Source organism: Balaenoptera musculus, chromosome 1 (genome assembly GCF_009873245.2).
Source record: "Balaenoptera musculus isolate JJ_BM4_2016_0621 chromosome 1, mBalMus1.pri.v3, whole genome shotgun sequence".
Taxonomy (NCBI): Eukaryota; Metazoa; Chordata; class Mammalia; order Artiodactyla; family Balaenopteridae; genus Balaenoptera; species Balaenoptera musculus.
In genome coordinates, this window is record NC_045785.1 from 95,656,357 (window position 1) to 95,674,078 (window position 17,722).

A 17,722-nucleotide genomic window follows, 5' to 3' on the forward strand; every position below is an offset into this window, starting at 1 on the left:
TGGCCTCTCTTGTTGTAGAGCACAGGCTCCAGACGTGCAGGCTCAGCAGTTGTGGCTCACGGGCCTAGTCGCTCCACGGCATGTGGGATCTTCCCAGACCAGGGCTCGAACCCGTGTCCCCTGCATTGGCAGGCAGATTCTCAACCACTGCGCCACCAGGGAAGCCCTGTAGATTTTTTGATGATGGCCATTCTGACCAGTGTGAGGTGATATCTCATTGTAGTTTTGATTTGCATTTCTCTAATGATTAGCAAAGTTGAGCATCCTTTCATGTGTTTGTTGGCAATCTGTATATCTTCTTTGGAGAAATGTCTATTTCGGTTCTTCTGCGCATTTTTGGATTGGGTTGTTTGTTTTTTTGATATTGAGCTGCATAAGCTACTTGTATATTTTGGAGATTAATCCTTTGTCAGTTCATTTGCAAATATTTTCTCCCATTTTGAGGGTTGTCTTTTCGTCTTGCTTATGGTTTCCTTTGCTGTGCAAAAGATTTTAAGTTTCATTAGGTCCCATTTGTTTGTTTTTGTTTTTCCATTTCTCTAGGAGGTGGGTCAAAAAGGATCTTGCTGTGATTTATGTCATGGAGTATTCTGCCTATGTTTTCCTCTAAGAGTTTTATAGTGTCTGGCCTTACATTTAGGTCTTTCATCCACTTTGAGTTTATTTTTGTGTATGGTGTTAGGGAGTGTTCTAATTTCATTCTTTTACATGTAGCTGTCCAGTTTTCCCAGCACCACTTATTGAAGAGGCTATCTTTTCTCCATTGTATATTCTTGCCTCCTTTATCAAAGATAAGGTGACCATATGTGCGTGGGTTTATCTCTGGGCTTTCTATCCTGTTCCATTGATCTATATTTCTGTTTTGTGCCAGTACCATACTGTCTTGATTACTGTAGCTTTGTAGTATAGTCTGAAATCAGCCTGATTCCTCCAGCTCCATTTTTCTTTCTCAAGATTACTTTGGCTGTTCGGGGTCTTTTGTGTTTCCATACAAATTGTGAAATTTTTTGTTCTAGTTCTGTGAAAAATGCCATTGGTAGTTTGATAGAGATTGCGTTGAATCTGTAGATTGCTTTCGGTAGTATAGTCATTTTCACAATGTTGATTCTTCCAATCCAAGGACATGGTATATATCTCTCCATCTGTTTGTATCATCTTTAATTTCTTTAATCAGTGTCTTATAGTTTTCTGCATACAGGTCTTTTGTCTCCTTAGGTAGGTTTATTCCTAGGTATTTTATTCTTTTTGTTGCAATAGTAAATGGGAGTGTTTCCTTAATTTCTCTTTCAGATTTTTCATCTTTAGTGTATAGGAATGGAAGAGATTTCTGTGCATTCATTTTGTATCCTGCTACTTTACCAAATTCATCGATTAGCTCTAGTAATTTTCTGATAGCATCTTTAGGATTCTCTATGTGTAGTATCATGTCATCTGCAAACAGTGACAGTTTTACTCCTTCTTTTCCGATTTGGATTCCGTTTATTTCTTTTTCTTCTCTGATTGCTGTGGCTAAAACTTCCAAAACTATGTTGAATAGTAGTGGTGAGAGTGGGCAGCCTTGTCATGTTCCTGATCTTCGTGGAAATGGTTTCAGTTTTTCACCATTGAGAACGATGTTGGCTGTGGGTTTGTCATATATGGCCTTTATTATGTTGAGGTAAGTTCTCTTTATGCCTACTTTCTGGAGGGTTTTTATCATATATGGGTGTTGAATTTTGTCAAAAGCTTTTTCTGCATCTATTGAGATGATCATATGGTTTTTCTCCTTCAAATTGTTAATATGGTTTACCCCATTGATTGATTTGCGTATATTGAAGAATCCTTGCATTCCTGGGATAAACCCCACTTGATCATGGTGTATGATCCTTTTAATGTGCTGTTGGATTCTGTTTGCTAGTATTTTGTTGAGGATTTTTGCATCTATGTTCATCAGTGATATTGGCCTGTAGTTTTTTTATGGTATCTTTGTCTGGTTTTGGTATCAGGGTGATGGTGGCCTCATAGAATGAGTTTGGGAGTGTTCCTCCCTCTGCTATATTTTGGAAGAGTTTGAGAAGGATAGGTGTTAGCTCTTCTCTAAATGTTTGATAGAAGCCATCTAGTCCTGGGCTTTTGTTTGTTGGAAGATTTTTAATCACAGTTTCAATTTCAGTGCTTGTGATTGGTCTGTTTATATTTTATGTTTCTTCCTGGTTCAGTCTCAGGAAGTTGTGCTTTTCTAAGAATTTGTCCATTTCTTCCAGGTTGTCCATTTTATTGGCATAGAGTTGCTTGTAGTAATCTCTCATGATCCTTTGTATTTCTGTGGTGTCAGTTGCTACTTCTTTTTCATTTCTAATTCTATTGATTTGAGTTTTCTCCCTTTTTTTCTTGATGAGTCTGGCTAATGGCTTATCAGTTTTGTTTATCTTCTCAAAGAACCAGCTTTTAGTTTTGTTGATCTTTGCTATTGTTTGCTTCATTTCTTTTTCATTTATTTCTGATCTGATCTTTATGATTTCTTTCCTTCTGCTAACTTTGGGGTTTTTTTGTTCTGTCTCTAATTGCTTTAGCTGTAAGGTTAGGTTGTTTATTTGAGATATTTATTGTTTCTTGAGTAGGATTGTATTGTTATAAACTTCCCTGTTAGAACTGCTTTGGCTGCATCCCATATGTTTTGGGTCATCGTGTTTTCATTGTTATTTGTTTCTAGGTATTTTTTGATTTCCTCTTTGATTTCTTCAGTGATCTCTTGGTTATTTAGTAATGTATTGTTTAGCCTTCATGTGTTTGTATTTTTTACAGATTTTTTCCTCTAATTGATATCTAGTCTCATAGCGTTGTGGTCAGAAAAGATACTTGATATGATTTCAATTTTCTTAAATTTACCAAGGCTTGATTTGTGACCCAAGATATGATCTATCCTGGAGAATGTTCCATGAGCACTTGAGAAGAAAGTGTAATCTGTTTTTGGATTGAATGTCCTATAAGTATCAATTAAGTCCATCTTGTTTAATGTATCATTTAAAGCTTGTGTTTCCTTATTTATTTTCATTTTGGACGATCTGTCCATTGGTGAAAGTGAAGTGTTAAAGTCCCCTACTCTCATTGTGTTACTGTCAATTTCCCCTTTAATGGCTGTTAGCATTTACCTTATGTATTGAGGGGCTCCTGTGTTGGGTGCATAAATATTTACAACTGTTATATCTTCTTCTTGGATTGATTCCTTGATCATTATGTAGTGTCCTTCTTTGTCTCTTGTAATAGTCTTCATTTTAAAGTGTATTTTGTCTGACGTGAGAATTGCTACTCCAGCTTTCTTTGATTTCCATTTGCATGGAATATCTTTTTCCATCCCCTCACTTTCAGTCTGTATGTGTCCCTAGGTCTGAAGTGGGTCTCTTGTAGACAACATATGTACAGGTCTTGTTTTTGTATCCATTCAGCCAGTCTATGTCTTTTGGTTGGAGAATTTAATCCATTTATATTTAAGATAGTTATCGATATGTATGTTCCTATTACCATTTTCTTAATTGTTTTGGGTTTTTAATTGTAAGTCTTTTCCTTGTGTTGTGTTTCCTGCCTAGAGAAGTTCCTTTAGCATTTGTTGTAGAGCTGGTTTGGTTGTGCTGAATTCTCTTAGCTTTTGCTTGTCTGTAAAGGTTTTAATTTCTCCATCAAATCTGAATGAGATCCTTGCTGGATAGAGTAATCTTGGTTGTAGGTTTTTCCCTTTCATCACTTTAAATATGTCCTGCCACTCCCTTCTGTCTTTCAGAGTTTCTGCTGAAAGATCAGCTGTTAACCTTATGGGGATTCCCTTGTATGTTAATTGTTGCTTTTCCCTTGCTGCTTTTAATAGTTTTTCTTCGTTTTTAATTTTTGATAGTTTGATTAATATGTGTCTTGGCGTGTTTCTCCTTGGATTTATCCTTTGTGGGACTCTCTGTGCTTCCTGGACTTGATTATTTCCTTTGTCATGTTAGGGAAATTTTCAACTATAATCTCTTGAAATATTTTCTCAGTCTCTTTTTTTTCTCTTCTTCTTCTGGGACCCCTATAATTCGAATGTTGGTGCGTTTAATGTTGTCCCAGAGGTCTCTGAGACTGTCCTCAATTATTTTCATTCTTTTTTCTTTACTCTGCTCTGCAGTAGTTATTTCCACTATTTTATCTTCCAGGTCACTTATCTGTTCTTCTGCCTCAGTTATTCTGCTATCGATTCCTTCTAGAGAATTTTTAATTTCATTTATTGTGTTGTTCATCATTGTTTATTTGCTCTTTAGTTCTATGTCCTTGTTAAACATTTCTTGTATTTTCTCCATTCTATTTCCAAGATTTTGGATCATCTTTAGTATCATTACTCTGAATTCTTTTTCAGGTAGACTGCCTATTTCCTCTTCATTTGTTTGGTCTGGTGGGTTTTTGCCTTGCTCCTTCACCTGCTGTGTGTTTTTTTTGTCTTCTCATTTTGCTTAACTTACTGTGTTTGGGGTCTCCATTTCGCAGGCTGCAGGTTCGTAGTTCCCATTGTTTTTGGTGTCTGCTCCCAGTGGGTAGGGTTTGTTCAGTGGGTTGTGTAGGCTTCCTGGTGGAGGGGACTGGTGCCTGTGTTCTTGTCAGTGAGACTGGATCTTGTGTTTCTGGTGGGCAGGACCGTGTCCGGTGGTGTGTTTTGGAGTGTCTGTGACCTTATTATGATTTGAGGCAGTCTCTCTGCTAATGGGTGGGGTTGTGTTCCTGTCTTGCTAGTTGTTTGGCATAGTGTGTCCAGCACTATAGCTTGCTGGTCGTTGAGTGGAGCTGGGTCTTAGTGTTGAGATGGAGATCTCTGGGAGAGCTTTCACCATTTGATATTACGTGGGGCCGGGAGGTCTCTGGTGGACCAATGTCCTGAACTCGGCTCTCCCACCTCAGAGGCTCAGGCCTGACACCCGGCCAGAGCACCAAGACTCTGTCAGCCACATGGCTCAGAAGAAAAGGGAGAAAAAGAAAGAAAGAAAAAATAAAGAAAGAAAATAAAGTTATTAAAATAGAAAAAATTTATTAAAAATAAAAAAGTAATTTAAAAAAAAATGAAGAGACCAACCAAACCAAAAAACAAATCCAACAATGATAACAAGCTCTAAAAACTATACTAAAAAAAACCCGAAACAAAACAGACAGTCAGAACCCTAGGACAAATGGCAAAAGCAAAGCTATACAGACAAAATCACACAAAGAAGCATACACATACACACTCAGAAAAAGAGAAAAAGGAAAAAGGAAAAAAAAAAAAAAAATATATATATATATATAAAATAAAAAAAGGAAGAGAGCAACCAAATCAATAAATTGCCAATGATAATAAGCTCTAAATAGTAAACTAAGATAAACATAAAACCAGAAACAAATTAGATACAGAAAGCGAACCCCAAGTCTACAGTTGCTCCCAAAGTCCACCTCCTCAATTTTGGGATGATTTGTTGTGTATTCAGGTATTCCACAGATGCAGGGTACTTCACGTTGACTCTGGAGATTTAATCCGCTGCTCCTGAGGCTGCACAGAGAAAATTCCCTTTCTCTTCTTTGTGCGCACAGCTCCTGGGGTTCAGCTTTGGATTTGGCCCCGCCTCTGCCTGTAGGTCACTTGAGGGCATCTGTTCTTTGCTCAGACAGGACAGGGTTAAAGGAGCAGCTGATTCGGGGGCTCTGGCTCACTCAGGCCAGGGTGGGAGGGAGGGGTACGGATGCGGGGCGAGCCTGCAGGCGGCAGAGGCCAGCATGACGTTGCAGCAGCCTAAGGCGCGCCGTGTGTTCTCCTGGGGAAGTTGTCTCTGGATCCCGGGACCCTGGCAGTGGCGAGCTGCACAGGTTCTCGGGAGGGGAGGCGTGGATACTGACCTGTGCTTGCACACAGGCCTCTTGGTGGTGGCAGCAGCAGCCTTAGCATCTCATGCCCATCTCTTCTGTCCATGGTGATAGCCGCGGCTGGCACCCGTCTCTGGAGCTCGTTTAGGTGGTGCTCTGAATCCCCTCTCCTCGCACACCCTGAAACAATGGTCTCTTGCCTCTTAGGCAGGTCCAGACTTTTTCCCGGACTCCCTCCCGGCTAGCTGTGGCGCACTAGCCCCCTTCAGGCTGTGTTCACGCAGCCAACCCCAGTCCTCTCCCTGGGATCCAACCTCCAAAGCCCCAGCCCCCGCCCACCCCGGCGGGTGAGCAGACCAGCCTCTCGGGCTGGTGAGTGCTGGTCGGCACTGATCCTCTGTGCGGGAATCTCTCTGCTTTGCCCTCTGCACCCGTTGCTGCGCTCTCCTCCGTGGAGAAGCTTGAAGCTTCCCCCCTCTGCCACCCGCAGTCTCTGCCCGCGAAGGGGCTTCTTACTGTGTGGAAACCTTTCCTCCTTCACAGCTCCCTCCCATTGGTGCAGGTCCCATCCCTATTCTTTTGTCTCTGTTTTTCCTTTTTTCTTTTGCCCTACCCAAGTACATGGGGAGTTTCTTGCCTTTTGGGAAGTCTTAGGTCTTCTGCCAACGTTCAGTAGGTGTTCTGTAGTTGTTCCACATGTAGATGTAGTTTTGATGTATTTGTGGGGAGGAAGGTGATCTCCACATCTTACTCCTCCGCCATCTTGAAGGCACCCCTCACCACCCCACTGTGGTTTATTTCTTAAGCTGGCTATCAGGTATCATGTATTTCTTATATTATGCCTTTTAAAATATTAAAGACTGAATGGATATGAAAATTCTTCATATTTAATGATAACTTTTTGAAAAAATATTTTGAAGATCTTTTTATTTAACTTTTTTCCTGACTAGCAGTAAATTTGTCATCTAATGAGATCTTAAAATGGAAACGGGTTACTCAGAAGAGTAATAATATAGTATTGGGGATGTTATTTTGGTTCTTACCTCAAATTTGAAGGCCTTAGGTTTTCCTTATGTTTCTACTTACTTAAACCTCTCTACAGTTTGTTTGGGTTGTTTTTAGGAGACTGTGTGTATCACATAAAACCAGTTATTATAAAAATGCCTTTTCTAAATTAAGGGGTAGTTAGTAACCAAAGTTAGTTTCCAACCAAAACGTTAACTTCCTTACATCAAAACGTTTTAGAGGGAGTGTATATTTTAATTTAGTTGGTGTGGAAAATTATTATTCTTGAAAGAATACATGTTTCCTCCTTCCATGTGGGTTTTTGTAGCAGACTTTAAATTTGAATAACACAGTGATGCTGAATTTTCAGTCTTAAGGGCTCCCTGGCTTACTTAAATTAACTTTTTTTTACAAAGGTGCACGCCCCAAGTTTGGACGCCGACACAGTATGGAAAACATGGAACTTATGAAGTTAACACCAGAAAAGGTTGGCAGTTTTTATTTCTTGAACTGTTATAACAAAATATTTTAGCAACTTTTAATTTAAATAAGTCTTGTCGTATATGGGTATCACTTTAACATTTTCCTTTGAAAAGAATCGAGTACAATGCAAAAAGAATGTGTACAGTATGCTACCATCTGTTTAAGAAAAGTTTTATGCATATATATCCTTTGTAGATGCATAAGACATTTCTGTAAGAATATATAAGAAACTTGCTAGTAGCAATTACCTCTGGGAAAAGAATTGCTGTCTGGGTTAAGAGAAACACTATATACTAATTTGAACTGTTTGAATATTTTACTATTTTACCATGTACAAGCATTACTTTGTTTTTTTAATTAAAAGAAGAACAGGAAAATCAGAAAAGGATTAGGAAGCTTTTATCAACTAAATAACAGCAACATTATTGTCAAGATTAATGATACATATGATCAAGGTAGGTTTTTTAGCTGCATTTTTGAAAAGCAGTTTTTTTAACTAACAAAGAAACAACTCTGTTCAAGATGCATCTTCTCTAGGTTTTTTTTTTTAAGTAACAGAGAATGGACTTTATAATTGGAAAAAGGTTATTGAAGATCAAATCTAGGCTGCTTTCTTCCACCTCCATTTATCTTAATTTTACATTGTTAAGGTATGCTCTTACTCCTTTATGGTGTATTTCTTGAAACACTTTTTACAAAATGTGTTTATTGTAGTAACTTTGGAAACTTCCAACAAGGAAATTAAAATTATCAGTAATCCCACCTCCCAGTAGTAACCAAAATTAATGTTTTTGTATTTATTCGTCTTGCATTTTCATATGAATATCATATTATAGATACTATTTTATAATACATGGTAATATATCAACATCTTTCCATGTAATGAAGTATTCTTCTGCCCTATTATTATAATAGGCATATTATTTTTTAATATTGACATTTTTTGTGTAAGTAGTCTTCATGACACCAACATCTGATTTGAACTAATATTCAATATTTTTTTATTCCAGTTACAGAGTTGGTTTTTTTTTTGTCTTTTTTTTTTTGCAGATAAATTGATCTTTATAAAAATTAAAAACTTTTGTTCTTTAAGGGATACCATTGAGAAAGTAAGAATACAACCCACAGGATGGGAGAAAATATCTGTAAATCACATGTCTGATAAGGGACTTGCATTCAGAATATATAAAGAACTCTTACAAGTCAACAATAAAAAATGCAATTAAAAATAGGCAAGGAATTTGAATAGGCATTTCTCCACAGATCACATACAAATAGCTAATAAGCCATGGAAATATGTGCAATCACCATTAGCCATCAGAGATAAGCAAATCAAAACCGTAAGATACCACTTCATACCTACTAGATTGGCTATGATAAAAAAGACAGATAAAAACAAGTGTTTGGTGAGGATGTAGAGAAACTGGAAAAGTCATATACTGCTGGTAGGTATAGAAAAGAGTCTGGTGATTCCTCAAATGGTTAAACATAGAGTTGCCATATGATCCAGCAATTCCTCCCAACCAAGAGAAATAAAAACATACATCCACACAAAAACTTGTACATGAATGTTTATATAGCAGTATTTTTCATAATAGCCAAAATGTGGAGACGGTCCAAATGTCCACTAACTGATGAATGGACAAATCTATTTATTAACAGATAATAAAATCTGACTTATGTAGATAGTGGAATATTATTTGTCAGTAAAATGTAAAATGTAATGAAGTGCTGATCTCTGCTATAACATAGATGAAAGTCAAAAGCATTATCCCCAGTAAAAGAAGTCAGTCACAATAGACCACCTGTTGTATATGAAACAATGTTAGGCAAATTTTGGAGACAAATATGTTAATGGTTGCCTAAGGCTGGGGTGTCTGGGATGAGGGTACAGGGTTTTTTTTAAATTAATGGTACAAGGTTTCTTTTTTGAATGATGAAAATGAACTAAAGTTAGATTATTAGGACAGCTGTGCAACTGTGGATATCCTAAAATTAATATAAAAAATTCATTGAATAGTTACAGAGTTTTAAAAAAACTTCTGGTTAACTTCTGAAGGGCTTTATGATTCCCCCCCATATATTTACCTCTTATATTGGTGAGTGGTTCTCAAATCCTTAAATCTATAGATTATTTTAAAAAAAAAAACAGAACACAAAAAACTTAAGTCAATTTAGATCTCCTTCGTTTTTCTAGTAGGTAGGAAACTAGTAATAAGCAGCAAAATTAATTTGGTGCATCTGTAGTGGTACCAACAGTAAATTCCATGAGAAGCTGACCAGATTCAACCCTGTAATTTTCCAAGAGCCTAATGATGATAAAGCTTTATGTCTAATTTAAAATATGTTTAAGTGGAATTAGTTCTTTGTGATTTTTTTTAATCTCATAATAAATATTTATTTGTTTGTTTTATTTTTGGCTGCCTTGGGTCTTAGTTGAGGCATATGGGCTCCTCGTTGTGGTGCATGGGCTCTCTAGTTGTGGCCTGTGTGCTCAGTAGTTGCAGCGTGCGGGCTTAGTTGCCCTGCGGCATGTGGGATCTTAGTTCCCTGACCAGGGATCAAACCCATGTCCCCTGCATTGGAAGATGGATTCTTAACCACTGGACCAACAGGGAAGTCCCTAACTTCCTGTTTGGAAGTCATAATAAAGTCAAAGAGTTCAGTACAATTTTATCAACAAAAGATTACTACTGCTGTGTAAGTTTTAGATGTTATTTTTTAGGGTTATAAATTCTACATACATCCAAAATTTCCAGTTGTAACAGATTTCTAAGTAACTCATATCAAGAATAAAACTTTGGCTTCTTCTCTGACCATTTAAATTTTATTTTTATGGACTTTTCGCAAACTTTGTTTTCTTTTCTTAGGTTTTTTTTTTTTTTTAATTTTTTTTATTTATTTATTTTTGGCTGTGTTGGGTCTTCGTTTCTGTGCGAGGGCTTTCTCTAGTTGCGGCGAGTGGGGGCCATTCTTCATCGCGGTGCGTGGGCCTCTCACTATCGCGGCCTCTCTTGTTGCGGAGCATAGGCTCCAGACGCACAGGCTCAGTAGTTGTGGCTCACGGGCCCAGTTGCTCCGTGGCATGTGGGATCTTCCCAGACCAGGGCTCGAACCCGTGTCCCCTGCATTGGCAGGCAGATTCTCAACCACTGCGCCACCAGGGAAGCCCTTTTCTTAGGTTTTTAACAACCTCCATTTTAATATTTTGATAATGAGAAATCCATAACACACACATTCGGTACAAGCTGTTGAAAACAGTGAGTTAGGGACTTTCCTGGTGGTGCAGTGGTTAAGAATCCGCCTGCCAATGCAGGGGACACGGGTTTGAGCCCTGGTCTGGGAAGATCCCACATGCCACAGAGCAACTAAGCCCGTGCGCCACAACTACTGAGCCTGCGCTCTAGAGCCCATGAGCCACAACTGCTGAGCCCGCGTGCCACAACTACTGAAGCATGTACCTAGAGCCCATGCTCTGCAACAAGAGAAGCCACCGCAATGAGAAGCCCGCGCACCACAACGAAGAATAGCCCCCGCTCGCCGCAACTAGACCCGCACATAGCAATGAAGACCCAAATTATCTTTGCAGCCAAAGATAATTAATTAATTAATTAATTAAAAAAAAAAAACAGTGAGATATACTGGCAAAAAGGAATTTATTAAGAGATCTAAGCCACTCACCCCCCTCCCCACCCCTAATTACTAAATGGCAGGTTATATATAGCTTTGGTGTTCTTTTTTTCATGTCCTGCTTTCCATTTATAATTTTGTAGGTACAAAACTGGAACAGTGAAATTCTTGCTAAACAAAAACCTCTTATTGCCAAACCTTCTGCAAAGCTCCTCTTTGTCAACAGATTAAAGGGGAAAAAATACAAAACTAATTCCTCCACTAAAGTTCTTCAAGATGCCAGTAATTCCATTGATCACCGAATTTCAGATTCTCAAAGGGTATGTTTAAAATAAGTTTTTGAGTGTTGTGTTTTGAGTTTTTTATATTCATACTGGATTTTTGTAATATATTTTTAAATATTCAGTATAAAATATCTTTGTTATTCAAAGAAGTCTTCTGTATTTTCCTATCTTTTCTGTGTTCTTCAAAGCTAGAAACTATAATTACTCCATTCATAGATAAGTTGCTCCACTACCTTGGGCAGTAATTATTTCTTTGTGTTTTAAGTCACTGTTGTTTGCAAAAATACTACCTTCATTTCACCAGAGTGTCTCCCAGTGAAAATGTCCTCCACTCAGCCTAGAAGTCAGAACAAATTAAATTCAGATGTTCAAGGAGTTTTAAATACTAATTTGAAATGAAGAGTGTCTGCGTGCATCAATTTCTATTTATTTCTATTGTTAAAATTATAGAGTTAAAAACGATTTTGTTGAAAAGTGAGCATAGAAATCAGATTATTAAATATAAAGACATATTTAGAAGTTGAAAAATACCACGGGTTTACTGGGAAGTATCAGGGGTGTCTCTGGCTACCCTACACTCTGATAAAAAGATCAAAATAAACTACAAAGAAGATACTTCAAATTAGCAAGTTCATTTTTCAAGCAGTTGAGAACCTTTGAAAAAATTGTTAGCCTTTGATTTTTTAACAGAAATTTCTATTGGTCCTGTTGTCAGCATTTTTTTTTTTTTTTGTATCTGCACCCTTGTAGTGTCCTTTGCCTTGGTTTTTTATCAGTTTTTTACATGTTTCTTACACATGTATGACTAACAAAAGGAAACATTATGGGGTATATAAAAATGGTCCAGGAATATTTTTTGTAGATCTGGAAGGCATATCTTTGTTCAAGGTTTGAGGTCTTAACTAAGCCCACTTAGCCCAACCAAAAATGTATTTTTGGAGCCTGTCTTTTGATATTCAGAATTTTTAATTAGAGGCTTTTTGCCCCTAGGAAAAAGTCTTTTTGTTAGTGATTAAGGCAGTTGACTATAGCTTATGTACATACTTATTCCCAAACCTCAAGCTTGACATGTTAAAAATTGTGCTGTCTCAAGCCCTCCTGTTTTCCTTACTTCAGTTAAAGGTCTGCCATGTATACTACACTGTCACCCAAGCTAGGAATGCGGGTGTCATTCTAGACTCCCTCTTCTTCATTGACCACATCCAGTTAATCCCTATATCACTCAGATCTGCCCTGACCACCCTCCCCCGACCTTTAAAAAAAATCTCTGCTACTATGTCTTAGTTCTTAATGTACTGCTTTATCTCTTACCCAGATTTCTGGAATAGGCACCTGAACTGACCCCTTTCCTTGCATTATTAACCCTTGCAATCAGTTGTAACGGCCAGTTCTGATTCTGTACAAAACCCCTTAAAATTGGCTATTACCAGTGTTTCTCTTACATCACATAGGATAAGTCTTAACTTGTTAGCATGTCATACAGAGGTCCTTGTGTTGGCCTCTTCTTCCCCTCCCCTTTTTTTTTTTTTTTTTTTTTTTTTTTTTAATTTTTTTTTTTTTTTTTAAATTTTGCTTGTGGCCTTTTTTCAAGTTTATTTGTTTATTTTTGCTGTATTGGGTCTTCGTTTCTGTGCGAGGGCTTTCTCTAGTTGCGGCAAGCGGGGGCCACTCTTCATCGCGGTGCGCAGGCCTTTCACTGTCGCGGCCTCTCTTGTTGCAGAGCACAGGCTCCAGACGCGCAGGCTCAGTAGTTGTGGCTCACGGGCCTAGTTGCTCCGCGGCATGTGGGATCTTCCCAGAGCAGGGCTCGAACCTGTGTCCCCTGCATTGGCAGGCGGATTCTCAACCACTGCGCCACCAGGGAAGCCCTCCCCTCCCCTTTTCACCACCCCTGCATACCCTTCAGTTCATTATCCCCTAAACACTACAAAGCTTTGGAATTGCGTATTAATCAGTGTGAAACATCTCTACCCTGCAAATGCTTATTCACTCTCCAGGAACCAACTCAAATATCACATAAGTTTCTGCTGTTTCACTTAAGAATTAGTTACACCTTTCTCCCAAGGCTCGTAACAGTTTGTATATATGTACTTCTATTATAATACTATCATTATGAAAAGTAAAATAATTACTTTTATTAAACATTAGTTATTTTAGTTTTGAAGCTTTCCAAATAAAGTATAACTGGTACCCCTCTGTCTCAAATATTCATTTATTTGAAGTTGATATTTTTTCAGAATCTTCAAATCTTTAAATACAATAAAAGACCTTAGAAATCACTATGCCAGGAAAATATACATGCCTTCTTACTTAGTTTATCAGTTCTTAGAAAGATTAGTTTACTTACATTCTGTTGTAGAATCTTAGAACTGAACTTTGAACCTGGGGTACATGCCTGTATCACTGATATTTGCATAATTCATTCAGTATCTGTAGCAGTTCCCCTAAGTCTGAGGTACATTTATTTAGCTTTAGGAATACAAGGATTAAAAAATAACTAGAAATGCTTTTTGTTAGTTGGATTGAAATAACTTTTTATTACCAAGTGGTTGGCATCTTGTATAAAGAAAATGTCAATTTTTTATTTTTAATCTTCATCGTTTACCATTCACATTTGAGGTATATATGATAGTGTTTCACTGATGATCTAAGGATAATGCTGAAATATTTAGGTTTTCTCTCAATATTTTAGAAAATCAGTGCAGATACTATTGGAGATGAAGGGTTCTTTGACCTATTGAGCCGATTTCAAAGCAATCGGATGGACGATCAGAGGTGCTGCTTAAAAGAACAGAACTCCGGATCAGCTTCAACAGCAGCTTCTGCCACTCCCCCCAGAATGATGCTAGAAAGTAAGCTATCTGTGCTTCTCCTGAGATTTGAATAGTTCCCTTTGATATTCTTGTGATTTATTTCTGAGAATTTAGGAGGTAACAGTAAAGGAGCCTGAATCAAGGTATATCTGAAATGCTGGTATTTGTACAGTTTCAAACAAGGTTTTGTTTCAGTTCCCCTAAGTTTATCTGTATTTCTAGCCCAGTGCACTTTCTACGAACTATATCATACTGCCTCCCAAGTTTCCTAGGGGCTGGGGAAAAAAATCTAACTTAAAAAAAATAAAAATAATGAGGAAAAAATCATAGTTACACATACCTTATGATTACATGTAAAATGCAGATACTTCATATGTGGATTAAAAAAGAAAAGCCAAGACAGACTGAAGAGGAACCTATGGCTATGGCTGAAGCTAAGGCTTGCCTGAGCCTTCGAAAGATCTAAAATAGGTTACTTAAAATTTTCTATTTCAGCTACCAAAAGACTTCCTCCCCCATAGACCAAGACTTGCCAGCAGCACTTAACTCTAAGTTTAGTTAGTTAGCTGAATGTCCTATCCAGGGCATGGGATAAAAATACTGTCCATTCATCCTGGTCTAAGAAAGTATGTGAGAAAAACAATTTAGTTACCTTCTGAAATCTATCCCCGATAAAGTTACATATTGGGTGGCATTAGATAAAGGGAAATATAGTCAAGTCCGAATTACCTCCAAGTGGACCATCTGAAGTACTCTGGGATCCATTCTTCCCTCCCCACCCATCTAGTCTGGCCCCAGCCTATCAGTGACTCAGTGACAGAGCTAAAGCAGGAGGGCAGAAAGGGTGTTGGGAGTGAATAAGGCAGAAAGAAATTGTATGTATATAATAAATATGCTTAAATAACTTTATTATTTTTGGATTTTTTTTCCTCTATTCATAGCACCATCTGTTTCCATGGTATCCCCCAACACAGATGAGTTTTTAGACCTTCTTGCCAGCTCACAGAGCCGCCGTTTGGATGATCAGAGAGCCAGTTTCAGTAATTTGCCTGGGCTCCGTCTGACACAAAACAACAATCAGTCAGTACTTGGCCACCTGATGACTAATGACAACAAAGAGGCTGATGAAGACTTCTTTGACATCCTTGTAAAATGTCAAGTATGTCTGCATATTTTTGTCATTCCGTATATATAGCTCAGATGTTGTTGAGAGCTTTGGCAGTATTATGATTCTAAATTGGGAAAAGCTCATTTTGTTGTTAGAAAGGCAATAAGTTGATTATTCAGGGATCCATCAGACATTGTAGCTCCCTTATGATTGCTTCTTATTTTGTGTTCCTTTTGGCTGGTGAGGTGGGATGTTGCTGATGACTCCCTCTGAGCTGTAGTAGAGACTACAGGAAGAGCCCCTCTTCTGAATTTTAGGAATAGCATCAGGAGCAACCAGTATTAACATGGAGAGAGTCTAGCTGGGGCCCTTTCTAGACAGTTTACCATTTGGGAGAAATGTATATATTGAGATAGCTTTCATATTTTAGCTGTTTTAATAATTATTAACCAAAGTGGTTAAGAAATATCTCAAATGGCTTGGACAGGACCATGAGAAAAATAATGCTTATTTTCACTAAAAAGAGACATTTCCTGTGCCTAACCCTAGTTCTGTGTTCTATGTCTCAGTTTTCTCATTCATAAAAAGATGAGATGATGATCTCTCATTCATTCAATCAAAATATTACCAAACACCTTTTATGTTCTGGGCACTATTCTAGATATTGGGGATACACTGCTTTTTAAAGTATCCTACATTTTAGCGTGAGAGACATTGAATAAGAGTGTGTGTGTGTGTATAGATACATAGATAGGTAGTATATGTCAGGTACTGATACTTGCTATAAAGAAAATTAAAGCAAGATAGATAAAGAGGTAATGGGTAACCAGGGGTGGTAGTGGTGGTGGTGGTTGATGGAGTGTCTGTTTTAGACGTGGTGGTTAGGCAAGAGCTTTCTGGGTTGACACTTGAACACAGACCTGAATGAGGTAAAGCAGTCAGCCATGTGCATATTTACTGGAAGAGCGTTCCACGCAGAGACAGCAAGTCCCCTCTTGGATATAGAAGCTTAGCAGGTTCAAGGAATGGCAAGGTGGCCAGTGTAGTGTGACTGGTGTAGAGTGAGTAAAGGGTAGAGGAAAGTGCTACAGGATGAGGATAGAGAAGTGATCAGTGCCTAGATCATATAGGCTCTTGTAGGCCGTGATGAGGTCTTGTGTTCCAGATGTGATAGGAAGGCATTGGAGGGTTCTGGGAGATCATCCTGACCATCGTTGAAAGAATGTAGTGGCAAAGGGTGTTTGTTAGTAGGAAAACCAGCTAGGAAACTAATGTGGTAATAAGGCAAAAACTATTGGTGACTTGGACTAGCATGGTGAGAGCAGTGATGATAAGTGGTCAGAACAGGGATATAACTTGAAATTATGGTTGGTTGGCAAGACCTGTTAATAAACTGGATGGAGGGTATGAGAAAGAGAATCAAGGATGATTCCTACCTTCTTGGCTTGAATAACTGAGTAAATGGATGGTACCATTTACTGAAATGGAGAAGACCAGAGGAGAGACAGGTTTGGGGAGGAAAGTAAGAGTTTTACTTTAGATATGTAAATGTGGGAAACCTAATTAGACATTCAAGTGGAATAGGCACTATTAAAAAAAAAAACCTGGAGCCCCAGAGGGAAGTAACTTTAGGAGTCATCAGCATATAGCTGGTATTAAAGCCCTGGGAAAGAGATTACCTAAAGAATAGATAAGGAAATAGGAAGACTAAGCCCTGGGCACTGGAAAACCACTAATTGGATAAAGGAAGATGAACCACTGAAGCAGGAAATCAGCCAGAGATTTGGAAGAAAACTTGGAGAGTGTGGCAGAAGCCAAGTGAAGAAAGTGTTTAAGGAATGTTCATCTGTGTCAGATGCTGTTAAGAAGCTAAGTAAGATGATGGCTGAGCCTACTAGATACAGCAACATTTATAATTGTGTAAGATACTGTTTTAGTGGCATGACGGGGCAAAGGCCCGAGTGGGTTGAGAAAATGGGAAATGTAAAAGGGGAGATAGATAGTACACAGAAAAAAAGGAAGGCAAAGAAATGAATCATTAGTTGGAGGGGGTTATAGGATATAGGTGGGTTTTTTCTTATTTTGAGAGGTAATATACAGCATGTTTGCTGATGGAATGATCACATAGAGAGGGGAACCAGTGATGCAGAAGAGTATAGGATAAAGAACAGTTTTTGCATAGGTGAGAAGGAAAACAGAGTATATGTGTACAGATTTGGAGGTAGAAGCAAGTAGGAATTATCTCTGGTTGCTTTTATTTTCTTAGCAAAGTAAGAAGTAGAGCTATTTAAGGCAGAAGACCTAAACAGACATTTCTCCAAAGAAGACATACAGAGGCCAAGAGGCACAAGAAAAGATACTCAACATGGCTAATTATCAGAGAAATGCAAATTAAAACTACAGTGAGGTATTGCCTCACACAGGTCAGAATCCCATCATCAAAGAAAGAGTCTACAAATAATAAATACTAAGAGGGTGTGGAGAAAAGGGAACCCTCCTACGCTGTTAGTAGGAATGTAAATTGGTAAAGCCACTATGGAGAACAGTATGGAGGTTCCTTAAAAAACTGA

The 17,722-nt window shown here is 38.1% G+C and overlaps 1 protein-coding gene across 3 annotated transcripts in view; it reads left to right on the plus strand.

Moving 5' to 3' along the window:
• Positions 1-17,722, plus strand: part of GPSM2 (G protein signaling modulator 2) — a 65,833-nt gene that overhangs the window by 40,169 nt on the left and 7,942 nt on the right. For all 3 annotated transcript variants that reach the window (XM_036849884.1, XM_036849876.1, XM_036849866.1), the window contains 4 exons: positions 7,251-7,321; positions 11,091-11,267; positions 13,924-14,083; positions 14,986-15,203. In XM_036849884.1, the coding sequence (XP_036705779.1) occupies positions 7,251-7,321; positions 11,091-11,267; positions 13,924-14,083; positions 14,986-15,203 (626 nt within the window). The remainder of the gene's footprint in view (positions 1-7,250; positions 7,322-11,090; positions 11,268-13,923; positions 14,084-14,985; positions 15,204-17,722) is intronic.